A 13,707-nucleotide genomic window follows, 5' to 3' on the forward strand; every position below is an offset into this window, starting at 1 on the left:
GAAAGAACCTCACAGTGTCTCATCATTCTGGACCCTTAAAACATCTCAGCATTCTAGAACGTCACAACGACTCCACATTGTAGAGCTGGATCTAGAACTGGAGGGAACCCTACAGGGGTTCCTTCACTTCAAACAGGGGTTCTGCCGCTTCGTGTCATGACAGTAGTCTTGAGGGTCCAGAACTTGATGAACTTTTATTTTCTCAGTTGTTTTCGTTTTAATCAGAACCTCTTGTCTTCATCGCCCCGGCAGAACTGTGAACAGAACTGACCTTTTGACATCAGAACCTGAGAACCCAACCGGCTTTGTAGGATCTCACGACTTTGCCGCCTCCCTCAAACTTTCCCTCTCTCTCTCTCTCTCTCTCTTTCTGCTTTTCATGTGACGCTCCCCCTGATTAAGAATAACAGTCCTCGCGCCCCGGCAGTCGGTTCCAGGCCGCAGGCGACTGCAGCCCGTCAGCCTCCACAGGGCCGCTGGCGGTTACGTAACGAGGCTGACGACGTTAATGGCGATCGGTTCCTTAATAAAAACACAGATTTCAGACAGTTACACAAACACCCGCTTGATGACATCACTCAGAAATCTGGTCTTAAATAAAACATTACAGAGCTCCTCGCCGGACAACGTGACCGCAGAGCGCCGCCCAAAACACACAGGCACTGACAGACGTACTGATGAACGGACGGATGGACGGACTCGGACCCGTACTGAGAACCAACATGACACAAAGAAAACAGCTGGATCTGCTTCGTGATACTAAAAGCCTTTTGGCGATTTCAGAGATTTTTTTTTTTTTTTTTTTTTTGTCCAGCTGAACATTTCTCTCCCTCTCTGTATTCTCATGTGTCTCATCGCCGCCCCACGCTAACAAAATATTTTGCCACAAACTGTGCAACTTTAAGTTTTCCTCTGTTTCTCTCTTGGACTTGTGATGTTTTCACTGTGTTTTTTTCCTCTTGGAGCTGCACTGCACTGCATCCAGAGATCTGTCAGGAGGAAACTCCTATAAAACTCAGAAAAAAAAAATAAATAAAAAAAAAAAGAGTCCGAGTCGTGACATCGGGACGTTTCTGCTGTTATTCCTGCACATTCTTTTCAATCAGGACGGCGAGCTGGGCCTGGGACAGCGAGGTCACAGGTTCGAATCCCCGGGAGGAAAAAGAATAAAAAACACACACACACACACACACACACACACACACACACAAAGGGCGTGAATGAGAAACTGCCTTCCCTCGCCTCGACTTGCATTAGAGTCTGCTGCCAAAGTGCCGTTGAGCACTGAGCGCTCTGGTGTCGGCTAAACAAGGGGTAATTGGTCAAAGCAACACAAAGAAATAATATTGACAGTAAAAATGATGTTTAGATTAGGAGCTCTTTCTCATGACACGGCGTGGAAACGCTGAGCGATAAAAGTCCGGGAGAGTTTGCAGAATAATTCCACCCAGAACCTCAAACAGCCATTTTTTTTTTTTTTTTTTTTTTTTTTTGCCTTGGAGGAGAGATCAATTTGTCCAGAGATAAAATACTGCAGTCTTCCAGAAATCCTCTACTTGTTCCACGCAGACGTATAGGCAAGTGTCTTAATTAAAAATGGCCCTTCCAGGACGCCATAGACAACATGACACCGGCTCCTGATTGGCTGCGGGACACACATCTCTTCCTGTTTGGCCGGGTATCAATAAGCGAATTTAACAGCCGCTGAGTTTTAATGGGATTTGTGTGTAAAGCCCCTTTATCAATAGGCCTAATGACCGGGTTTACCTTCGTTATCTGGAGCCTGACGGCGGCCGATATCTGCCGATGGTTAGAGCCGGCTTATTGGACCGGCAGCTCTCCAGGGCGATGTGGCTCAAAGAGCGGTCTGAGGCCCCGAAATGGGACCCCGGGGCCTGTTTCTGCAGGGTCGCACAATAACAGGAGAACTGGAGGTTTTTAATGAGGTTTGTAGTTTGAGTCCTGAGCTGGAAAACACCCCAACACTGAGAGCTGCTTTTATTTTTGCTTTGCAGCCTGGCATGATTACTAATGTAAAGGGACAGGCCACACAAAACACAATTTGTTTTAACAGATACACTGTAAAAAAAAAAAAAAAAAAAAAAAAGGAAGTCAGTCAGTCTGCTCTTGCAATCCTGTTTTTCTTCAAACAAGGAAAAAAAAAAATCTGATAATCCCACTTGTTTCCAACGTTAATCGACTCGTTTCCAGAATTTTTTTGAATCAATTTTGAATCGAGTGTCATTTTCTTGATCCTGGTGGCTGATCTGCCTCATTCTGCCTCGTTTCAAATCATTTATATTTGTTCTCAGGAAAAAAAAAATCCTGAACCAAGTGAATCTGCAGCTGGAAACAAGTGGGATTATCTCATCCCACTGGCAGATTTTTTTTTTTTTTTAACTCTTTTGTCCTATTTGATATTGTATATTTATTATATCTGAAAGGTAGGCAAGTATTTTTTTCATATCATTTTACACAGACACACACACACACACACACACACACACACACACATATTTAATTTTCTTTTACTAAAAAACACCCTCATACCTTTATCATCTTATTTAACTATATAATGATATATATCCTATAAATAATTGTTATAAAATGTATTCCATAAGGCTGGGTCAGGCCTGCAGTCTCTAAATAAACTCTACATTATGAGACTACGTCTGTTTTATATATGAATACATATTCTATTCTATAGATATTTTGCATTTTATATTTTGTTCAACATACAGTCTATGCAAATGTTCAAAAGTGAAAAGGTCTGTATTCTATAGATACATTTTAGTATGTTGTATTTTTATTACTCTAATTAGTGATATAAAGGTTTTTTTTTTCTTTTTTCTTATGTTCTTTGTTTGGATCTACTTTGTTTAATTTTGTTATTTATTGTGTTTTATATATTTCTCTCTCCTCATGTTATCAGGTAGATGCTGTGCAGCCAAATGTTGTTTCCTGTGTAAATGTCTGGACAAGCTGCTGCTGGAACACAAGCATTTACCAATTTGGGATCAATAAAGTGCATCTATCTCTCTATCTGTAAAAGAAAAAAGTCTATCTTAAGTCCTTCAGTCTCGCCTTCTGTGTTCAAATCCTGTTTTTCTTCCAATGAGGTCAAAAATCTGCCAGTGGGATTAGATAATCCCGCTTGTCTCCCATGAACTTGTCTCCAGAGTTTTATTCAATTAAGTGTCATTTTCTTGTTTTCTGTCTGTCTGGTGGCTGATCTGCGTTTCTCTGCCTCGTTTTAATGTATTTATATTTTCTTCCAGGAACAAGTGAAACTGCACTGGAAACAAATGGGATTATCTCATCCCACTGGCAGATTTTTTTTTTACCTCGTTTGAAGGAGAAAAACAAGATTTGGACGCTGATATGAGACTGAGAGACTTGTTCCCTTGGCTGAATCCACAAAAATCAAAGGCACTGGATATTTCATGGCGCTGTGCTTTAGTCTGACTCTGTGTAATTATTCTTTGGACTTTTTAATATTTAACAAAATATATTTCCTCCAAACGGCGGCGCAGCATTTCAGTAGGGAAGCCTGAATCCAACATTTATAACATCCCGTCCCGACGTGGTCGTTGGTCGTGTTTGACTCTGCCCGAGTCTCTTCCTCTGACCCCTGACCTCTGATCTGAGGCACACCCCTCCCCAAGCACACACACACACACACACACACACACACACACACACACCCGTCCTGCTGTCCTGCTGCGGTCAACAGCAGAGAGACTGATGTCCAGTCAACCAACGACAGACTGACCTTTACCAACCTGCCCCAGGGGACTCATCTGTCTCTGTGTCTCTCGCCCGCTCTCCCTCTCCCTCTCTCTCTCTCTCTCTCTCTCTCTCCCTCGCCCGCTCTCTCTCTCCTAATGCTAATGCAGCTGTTTATAACTGCCACATTGACTTTCTCCTGCCACTGTATGTAAATACAATCTGCTCTGATCAATGGACTAAGAGTTGACATGACGCCGGCCGCAAGCGCACACACACACACACACACACATGCAGACCCACATGTGCAGAAAATAACACATGCATGCTTGCAAACGCACACGGACACACACACATATGCATGTCCGTGCACACACACTTCACGAGTTTACCAAACATATTTTACACGTGGAACTTTAACAGTGGCAGTTACAGCCAGTGTGTGTGTGTGTGTGTGTGTGGTCACGTGATAGGACAGAGCACACAGACAGACAGAAATACAGATGCAGAGTATAAAGCAGAGCTGCCCAAATTCTCTCCTGTGAAGAATCAAAAATGAATGTTGATGTTACATGAAATTATATCAAATTAAAATGTTTCATATTTTATAGAAAATGAAAACCGTTATTCTTCGTAGATAAGACTGTGTATCTAATAGAGAAGCTTGGCAGCACTGTGCTGTACGTCGCCATAAAACTCACATTATTTGCTTTTTTATCTGCACAAAAGTTTCACGCTCATTACAGTCAGGACTCCACAGCGCTTTCAAAATAAGAGCTTGTCAAATGCCAAGGCAGAGCAAAATCAACCAAACTGGCCGTTCCTGGTATACAAGAACTTAAATCTTCAGACGGATGTCCACAGGTCACACACACACACACACACACACACACACACACACACCCTTACCTCCCACAGGTGCCGTGTGTTCCGGACGGCTCCGGACTGCAGTTTGTCCAGCAGCAGCGGGACGCCCTGAAACGGGCCGATCCACGTTCCCTGAGGAATCCTCTGAGCCGCACAGATCCCATAACCCAGACCTGGAACTGTGCTGGTGCACAGACACACCTGCACACGCACACACACACACACACACACACACACAATGAATATTTAGTCAGAACTGAAACATGCATAAATCTTGAAAGCCAGATTAAATATGAAAGCATTTTGGATAGTCACCAAAACACACCCACTGCAGCGCCCCCCTGTGGCCAATCAGCTCTTCCCTCCAACCTTTCCGCTAACTGAAGAGAGGAAATCACCTCGGTCGCTACGGTAACACATGTCCCATGTCTCACTCATGTTTTCTCGCCGTTGTTTTATGGCTTCAGAATGAATGAGAGCCAATGAGCGGCTCCATTCACTTTGCATCATGAAACCCATTTGAGCTTATTAATTATGATCTTTATGTCATTTCATGCAATACGACTCCTGAAGTCATGTTTTCACAGTAGGCTGTTAACACTGGGGTCTTATGGCACATGACCCGGGTCCCGCTGGTGATGAAGAAGAAGAAGCATCATCACCAACTGACACAAACTCCAGCTGACTCCCCCCTCACGTATTCACATCAGATCTCAGTTTGTCTTTGTTGAATTTAAGAGGCTGAAGCTGCAAATTTTGGTGAAACGTCTCCTGGTTCCTAAACATTTTACACGGATGCCTTTCAGATCGACGGTGGTCAGTTTAAAAGCTTCCAGAGGCGGCGAGTTGCGTTGGACGCCTCTAATTTGCATAAAGTAGCCTAGACCTCAACTTTATGCAAATGAGGATACACCGACGTCACGCCCCGTCTCTCGAAACGGAACACTCCCAGAATGCATTGCACAGCTGATTATTTTGACAATGAATTGGAGGCGTGGAAATGATTCCTGATGTTCCTGTAATTTTTTTTTCACCCTTTTCATATTTTAAAAAGAACTGAACTTGCTCCGGTTTCAAAGGGTGAAATGCAAAAGGAAGCCCCTCACGGACCCCCTGGGGCCCCCGGACCACACGTTGACCCCACCACTGAAAGAGTCAACCAGTCAGACAGGAAGTCCCACCTCTCTGGGCAGGTCTCTCAGCCAATCAGGGACATCCGGCGGGGCGACGGGTGCTGCCGTGCTGCTGGTGCCCACCAGGCGGCGCAGGGAGTGCAGGGGGCCGTGCATGGGACACTCGCCGTTCCTGTTGTCGGCACACATGTCACAACCTGGGGGGGCGGAGGGAGGGAATAAAACCCTGATCAGGTTTAACTTCTTCAAACTGTGCTTATCTTTATTGATATTGATTAGTGTCTTCAAGATTTGCTTTGATTTTATCAGAGAAATCACTTTGTCGTTTACTAGATTTTCAAACACAAGTGACATTAAATAATCATCACATACATTGTTCCAGGTCTGATTGACTTCATCAGTGTGAACTCCAGCCAGACTGCAATGCCTGTTGTGTTTCCAGGGAAATGTATTTTGTCATCCGTTAGTGTTGTTTGTGCTGCTGTGTCTCAAAAATGTTTGTAACCAGGGCAACAAAGTTGATGTTAGGAGGAAAGTGTGTGTGTGGGGACGAGGGTCAGTCAACACACCTGTCACCTGGGAGACGTTACGTTACATTATGTTACATTATGTTACATTATGTTAAGTTACATCATGTTAAATTACATTATGTTACATTATGTCAACCTACAATATGTTAAGTTACTTGATGTTAGGTTATGTTAAGTTACATTAGGTTATGCTACCTTAAGTTATGTAGTGTTAAGTCACATTACATTAAGTTACATCACGTTATGTTACATTATGTTACATTATGCTACATTATGTTAAGTTACGTTACATTAAGTAACATTATGTTACCTTACGTTATGTTACAATACATTACATCTCGTTACATGAAGTTGCATAAAGGTATGTCACATTACAAGTCACATTACATGATGTTACATTATGTTACGTTAAGTTGCATTACGTTATGTCACGTTACATTACATTTAGTTGCATTAAGTTATGTTTTGTTAGATTAAGTTACATTTTGCTACATTACATTAAGTTGCATACATTTTAAGTCACATTATGTTAACTCACATTATGTTAAGTTACATTACGTTGTGTTATTGTATGTTACGCCATGCTACATTATGTTATGTTACATTATGTTTAGTTACATCATGTTAAGTTACATTATGTTACATTATGTCAACCTACAATATGTTAAGTTACTTGATGTTAGGTTATGTTAAGTTACATTACGTTATGCTACCTTAAGTTATGTAATGTTAAGTCACATTACATTACATTAAGTTACATCACGTTATGTTACATTATGTTACATTACGCTACATTATGTTAAGTTACGTTACATTAAGTAACATTATGTTACCTTACGTTATGTTACAATACATTACATCTCGTTACATGAAGTTGCATAAAGGTATGCCACATTACAAGTCACATTACATTATGTTACATTACGTTACGTTAAGTTGCATTACGTTATGTCACATTACATTACATTTAGTTGCATTAAGTTATGTTTTGTTAGATTAAGTTACATTTTGCTACATTACATTAAGTTGCATACATTTTAAGTCACATTATGTTAACTCACATTATGTTAAGTTACATTACGTTGTGTTATTGTATGTTACGCCATGTTACATTACGTTATGTTGCGTTAGCTGATGCTCGTTTTAGCAAGTCTTTCTTAACATCAACCAAGTAGTTTAAGGAGAAAGTAGTTAAAGGAGACAAAAATGACTAAATCCGCCCAGCATGGTACAGAGTTTTGAATATATGAACAAATATAACCTGCCACAACAATACGTCTCTCCACCAGAACATAATGAGGAATGCAGCTTTGTTGTATGGGAAGTTAAATTATCGGAGACTGCATTAGTAAATTCATGTTTCAGAGTCTTTGCACTGAAATAAAAAAGTAAAGCTAAGCAGAGAGAGAGAGGGAGCTGGTGGGTCTGACCTGACGAACACTAAACGAGGACACAGCGAGTCTTGGCAGGAAGTTCCTGTGTGTCAACATTTACTTTGAATGCAGTCTGACAGTAATGGAAGCTAATTGACTGGAGCAACATAATGAGAGATGATTATCTGCACATGAAACTCCCACAGAGACACAGACGCTGCAAATGAACCTGTTTTTTCCCCCTAAATAAAATATCCGCCATTTAAAAAAAAAAAAGTGACACCTACCTCTACAACAATGATTGATCACATCAAATTAAAGAGCATTATGGTAATTTAGCAGCATGTAAGTCAGTTTCACAGGGAAGGGAACTCTCATGAAGTGCACTCCTTCACAGCCGAGCCACTGAACTTTATAAAGCTGTTTTTGTTGCTCAGGATAAAGCTGACACCGGATACCTAAAGAGGGTTTTATGACGGTGTGTGTTTGATTTATCATACAGCTGAGCTTTGATGCTCACACACACACACACACACACACACACACACACACACACACACATGCTCTAGCTCTCTCAACTCTCTGTCGTTCTCCCATCACTTCCTCTCTCTCTCTGTCTCTCTCACACACACACACAGACACACACACACAGAGAGAGCCTGAACGCAGCTTCACAAATATTTAACCCTTTCAAACCTGAGCAAACTGGCTTGATTTTTTTCAAAGAACATGGTAAAAAAATAAATAAAATAAAATAAAAAAAGGCAAATTAGCAAGAAAAGAGTAAAAGGTTACAAGAAAACACTCTGGAAATGAGCTAATATAGATGTAAACTTCATACAATAAAATTTTAAAAAAGACCAAAAAAAGAAAAAAAAGAAAGAAAAGTAAAACCAATAACAAGCAAGGCAATGACCTGAAATTAAGCAACCGAAAAAGTCCTGAAAATTAAAAAAGAAAGACCTAAAAAAGAAAGAAGAAATAAATTTCAGATAAAACATGCTAAAATCATTTTAAACATGTAATAATAATAATTTAAAATGGAGTTTTCTGGACATTTTCCCTTTTTCATCATTTTATAATGATTCTCTCTTTCTCTTTTTTAACTGTCTTCTCTTTTTAAAATGTTTCTTTCTTTCTTTCGTTCTTTTGTAACTTATTTCCAAGTCAGTTTCTTGGAACCTTTTCCTCATTAACGTTCACGTTTCAAAGGGTTAAATCTTCAGTACGGAGCGTTCCAGGTCTGTGTGATTTGTCTCCCTCTTGTGGTAGAAAATTAGAAGCTGCTTGAAAAATACACTTTGTGTCACTTTCAAGCTTCACAACCAAAAAAAAAAAAAAAAAGAAAAAAAAAAAAAAACAGGAGAAAAAAAAACTTTTTAAGGTCATCTCACGTGTCATCACCCATGTTTTTGCTTTTCAGGTGTTACGCTGTTTAGTCCTCATAGACGTCCATCAGGAGGAGCTGGTGAGTTATTTAACGCCGTTGAGTGTCCACACACACACAGCAGCCACAGTTTGGTTCACTTTAGTCAGTAAAACTGCGTGGTTAAGGTTAGGAAAAGGTCACGGTCTGGGTTCAAATACTTTGTCATCACTTCACACGGAAATCGAACTCACATCCTGCCTTTTGTGGCTCCATCCACCACCACAACCTCCTCCTCACCTGGACTGGGACTACATCACCTGGACACACACCGGCTCTTCACAGTGGAAGACTAAATAATGTTAAAATGACACGCAAAAAGCAAAAAAAAAGTGACATTACGCAAAATCACTCCTCCACTCAGAGGTGTGTGTTTCTTCTGTTTCTGTTTCAAAGTGTGTGAGCTTCACTCCACTGTGTGTGTGTGTGTGTGTGTGCGTGTATATATGTGTGTGTGAGAGAGAGAGATTCAGACGGACCCCGGGCCACAAATCCCACAGCCAATGCGCCGTCAGCTGATGGGGCACTGCTTTGCATATCCTTAGCAGCAGCTCCGTTGTTTGCTTTAGTGTTTTATTTTGAAAAGATCAACAAAGCCAACTGGAAATGGCTGCTCCACATCGACAATATCACTGGAACGAAGAGATTCACTGAAAAAAAAAAAAAAAAAAAAAAAAAAAAAAACAGGCCTGTGGCGGGACGGGACCTCCTGGTTGTGTGAACAGAGCTCTGGTCACGACCCCGTGTGCCAGCAGGCAGGGGAGTGGGCGGGGCCTATTTGCATATTCATAGATCTGCACATATTTAATGACAGCAACATTTAGAGTTAAATTTCAGGCACTAAGGCATGTTTTTTCATGGACAACCTTATTAATATGGAATACTGATGATCACAGATTATTTTTAAGGGCTTACTAAATGACTGGAGGATGACGTTGACAAACAGTCGCGTTATAAATGTGCTGTTTGGTGATGCCAGGCTGTATAAATTCAGCTGTAAAATCCCAGTAGAAATTGTGAAGTGTGTTTTTTTGGTAAAACTGGTCCTAAGAATGTCTCCACACACACAGAGGCTTTGGAACGTCACAAGAAAGTAAAACAGGAGTTTTATAAGCAGGTAAACTGAGCTGGTGTTAAATTGAGCGTAATGAACCTTTTATTTCAAAGTAAAAGTTCTACAGTGTACTTTACAGCTCAGCAACAGCAGGAGGCTCGAAGCTATAAGTCTGGAGGAAAACACACACACACACACACACACACACACACACTGAACAGGCAACAGGAGCTGGTTTTAACTTTGCAGTGTGTGTGTCTGTGTGTGTGTGTGTGTGTGTGTGTGTGTGTGTGTAGAGAGAGAGAAAAAATGTATTTATTGATGTTTGTATGGCAGCCAGAGAGAGAGAATATGTGTGTGTGAGTGTTTTGAGTGTGTTTAGGTTTTAACGTGTTGGAGAAAAAGTGTGTGTTGGAGCCAGAGACAGTGACAGGTGCGTGTGTGTGTGTGTGTGTTAAACACAGGCCTACTGTTGATGTGCATTCAGAAACATTATACTGTGTAACATCTATAAAACAAACAGAAAAAGGAACAGAAACTGAAATGTAAAAATCTATTTTCCCAATCAAAGACGAGCTCAGCCAGGGTCCATTAACCCGCCACGTCTTTTCTCCCCATAAACTAAAATAATTTTCTCTCGGTGACACACTGTTTGCGTGTTACCTTATTAAAATGATTTCTGATCAATAACACTTAAATCGGCTCATTGAACTCAGTCACATCTGATAGATTGATCGGAAAATAACCGATACTATTGATCAGAGAGTCTTTTTCTGCCGGGGAGAGTAAACTGAGATGTGAGCAGCCGTCAGTCAGCCGAGCGACGCTGCTCTCGTCTTCTTCTTCTTCTGCTTCTTCTTCTTCTTCTTCTTCTTCTTCTTCTCCTTCTTTATTCGGCTTTTAAATTGCGAAAACAATTAGCCTAACTGTTCATTAATAATTAAAAATGTGGGTCTAAGTGTCCATTCGTCATCGTGTTAAAAACATCGGCATGATGCATTAAACTCTGAGAATCTGACAAAACAACCGAATCATTTAGAATATAACCCACATTTATAGGCTAATATTTTTTTCTATTCTGTTCCGTCTTTGCTCGTAATATTTCCTGCTCTGCAACACGCAGAGTGACTTTTTTCCATCAAACAGAAATTTAAATGCAAACCGAGGAGCAAATATGAAGCAGGAAAAAATGGAAACGGAAAAAACGTCGAGCTTGTGAAATTTAAGCAAACTAAAAAAAAAAAAGAAAAAAAAAAGAAAAAATTACAAATAATGATCACACATAAACACAGCTGTCCTGATGCTACTATTATCATTATACATATTATTATTATTGTTACTATCATTGTTATAATAATAATAATTATTATTATTGTTGTTTTTGTTGTTATTCTTATTATTATTAGAGATGTAATTAATAACAGAGGTCGGTCGGTGACGTGTGTGTATGTGTGTGTGTGTAGGGGTGGCGAGTGTAGATAAAGCAGTCTGTCACGCACGCACGCACGCACGCACGCACGCGCAAACACACACACACACACACACACACTACCCCAGAGACCTCCATACGGCCGTGTTGGGATGATAAATAGCGGGCCGGTGGCCGGTGGATCGATCCCCCCCTCCTCACCCTCATCCCCCTCCCTCCCTCTCCCTCTCTCCCTCTCTCTCTCTCTCTCTCTCTCTCTCACAAAACTATACAGCAATTAATTCCTGCTTGTCCCTCCATCGCTCATCGCTCCTGCCGGCGCGTATCGACGCAGATTACTGCTGATGGTCCGTTTTATCACCCGGAATACACACACACACACACACACACACACACACTTCATATATATACATACATATGCATATATATATACACACACTTGGACTTTAGGATCTCTGCCATGACAGCAGCTGTGATGGCCTCAACTCACAACACGGTACGTCCTCATCATAGGAATATTATAGAAATATTACAGAAATATTATAGGCGCGCTGACACTACATGAGATCAAAACAAACAAACAAACAATACTGACAAAACCCTCCTATAAAGTCTGTTGTAAATACCGCAGACGATACTGAAGGAATATTATAGAAATAAAGTGCGATAACAGAATTAAAAAAACTAGCCTACTAAAGTAAAGTAAATGGTTTAAGTCTCTATAATAAACAACAGGATTATTACAGCGATACCACGGGAGACAGAGACAAAACAACAGCAGGTATCATAACTCACTGCAAGACTCTATTATAAATATTATAGGAATATTACATGAATGTGACGACAGTTATTACTGCGAGATTAACAGAGGCTGGATTAAAATGTTGGAGGAATTACAGTAACAGTCACTGCGACCTCAATAATTAAGTCACGATTGTGCTGCTATTAGTACTATGGCGTTATTATAGGAATACTGTAGCGATATCGTCCCAAATAGAAAAAACACACAGACTATATAAATTGACAATTGGATATTGATTACAATAGATGCTCGTTACATGCCGATAGAAATATTATAGGTTTATTATAGAGATACGATAGGAGGACAAAAATGCCATAAGGTCAGTACACTCACCTCTGACCACACCAGACACTGTAGAGCGCTACATGATTTTTTTTTTTTTTAAGTTTACGTTTTAATCTTTTTGCTTTACGGAGAAGAGACGAGTGTGTGTGTGTGTGTGTGTGTGTGTGTGTGTGTGTGTGTGTGTGTGTGTGTGCGCGCGGCTGAGCAGTCCGCCGGGCAGAGGCTCAGTCTGCAGAGAGAAGCGGGACGGAAACTGACAGGAACAGACTTCACTCATCCAACACCTCACAAAACACACATTATTCCGTGGTGTGTAAATATTTTAAAAGGAAGAGGGGAAGAGGGAGTGCAGGAGCGTCTTTTACTCACATCAGATTTAATTATTGTATTAAAGCAAACACAGGAAAGTGGAGTTAAATATGAGAATAAAATCTAAGATATAATTTAAAAAAAGTTGATCTTTAGTTTGAGTCATCTGCACGAGTTTCACGCAGCCGGATGGAGACGAAATGAAAAGGACAAGTTTTCGCCTAAAAAACAAACTAATAAAATAAATATTTTTCCATCTCCATCAGATTCCCTGCACGCGCTTCATAACAATTTGACATTTTGCTGCTGAAGTTTAAAATCTGTGCGACGAGGCAGTGGGCGCCTTCACTTTTCTTCTCTCTCTTTTTTTTCTCTTTAGTGAAATAATAAAGAATGAAATAAAACTAATAAGCAATTAATCGATCGGTTTGATCGGGGTCTAAGTGGCACAGGATGGATCATTAGCGCGCGCACGCACACACGCACACGGAAGCATGGGATAAATTGATTAATAGGCCTAAATTAATAAACGCTCCTAATAATCCTAATTATCACTTTTATGGAATTTATTTATTACGATGTTTGATGTGAACAGATTTGATCCGCCTCCCGCCTGCTGGCTGCTGGAGCCCAGGCTGCTGACCTTTGACCCCTGACCCCCAACCACTGGGTCACTGCACTGTCCAACGCAGCAGATGTCAAGCCGTGCGTGCATGCGTGCGTGTGTGTATGTGTGTGTGTGTGTGTGTGTGTGTGTGTGATGAACTGTAAAG

The 13,707-nt window shown here is 40.8% G+C and overlaps 1 protein-coding gene across 2 annotated transcripts in view; it reads right to left on the reverse strand.

The window, feature by feature from the left end:
• prdm6 (PR domain containing 6) overlaps positions 1 to 13,707 on the reverse strand; it is an 81,898-nt gene that overhangs the window by 66,143 nt on the left and 2,048 nt on the right. For both annotated transcript variants that reach the window (XM_030060591.1, XM_030060590.1), the window contains 2 exons: positions 5,775 to 5,923; positions 4,636 to 4,794 (listed from right to left, as the gene is read on the reverse strand). In XM_030060591.1, the coding sequence (XP_029916451.1) occupies positions 4,636 to 4,794; positions 5,775 to 5,923 (308 nt within the window). The remainder of the gene's footprint in view (positions 1 to 4,635; positions 4,795 to 5,774; positions 5,924 to 13,707) is intronic.

This window comes from Myripristis murdjan, chromosome 9 (genome assembly GCF_902150065.1).
Source record: "Myripristis murdjan chromosome 9, fMyrMur1.1, whole genome shotgun sequence".
In the NCBI taxonomy this organism is placed as follows: Eukaryota; Metazoa; Chordata; class Actinopteri; order Holocentriformes; family Holocentridae; genus Myripristis; species Myripristis murdjan.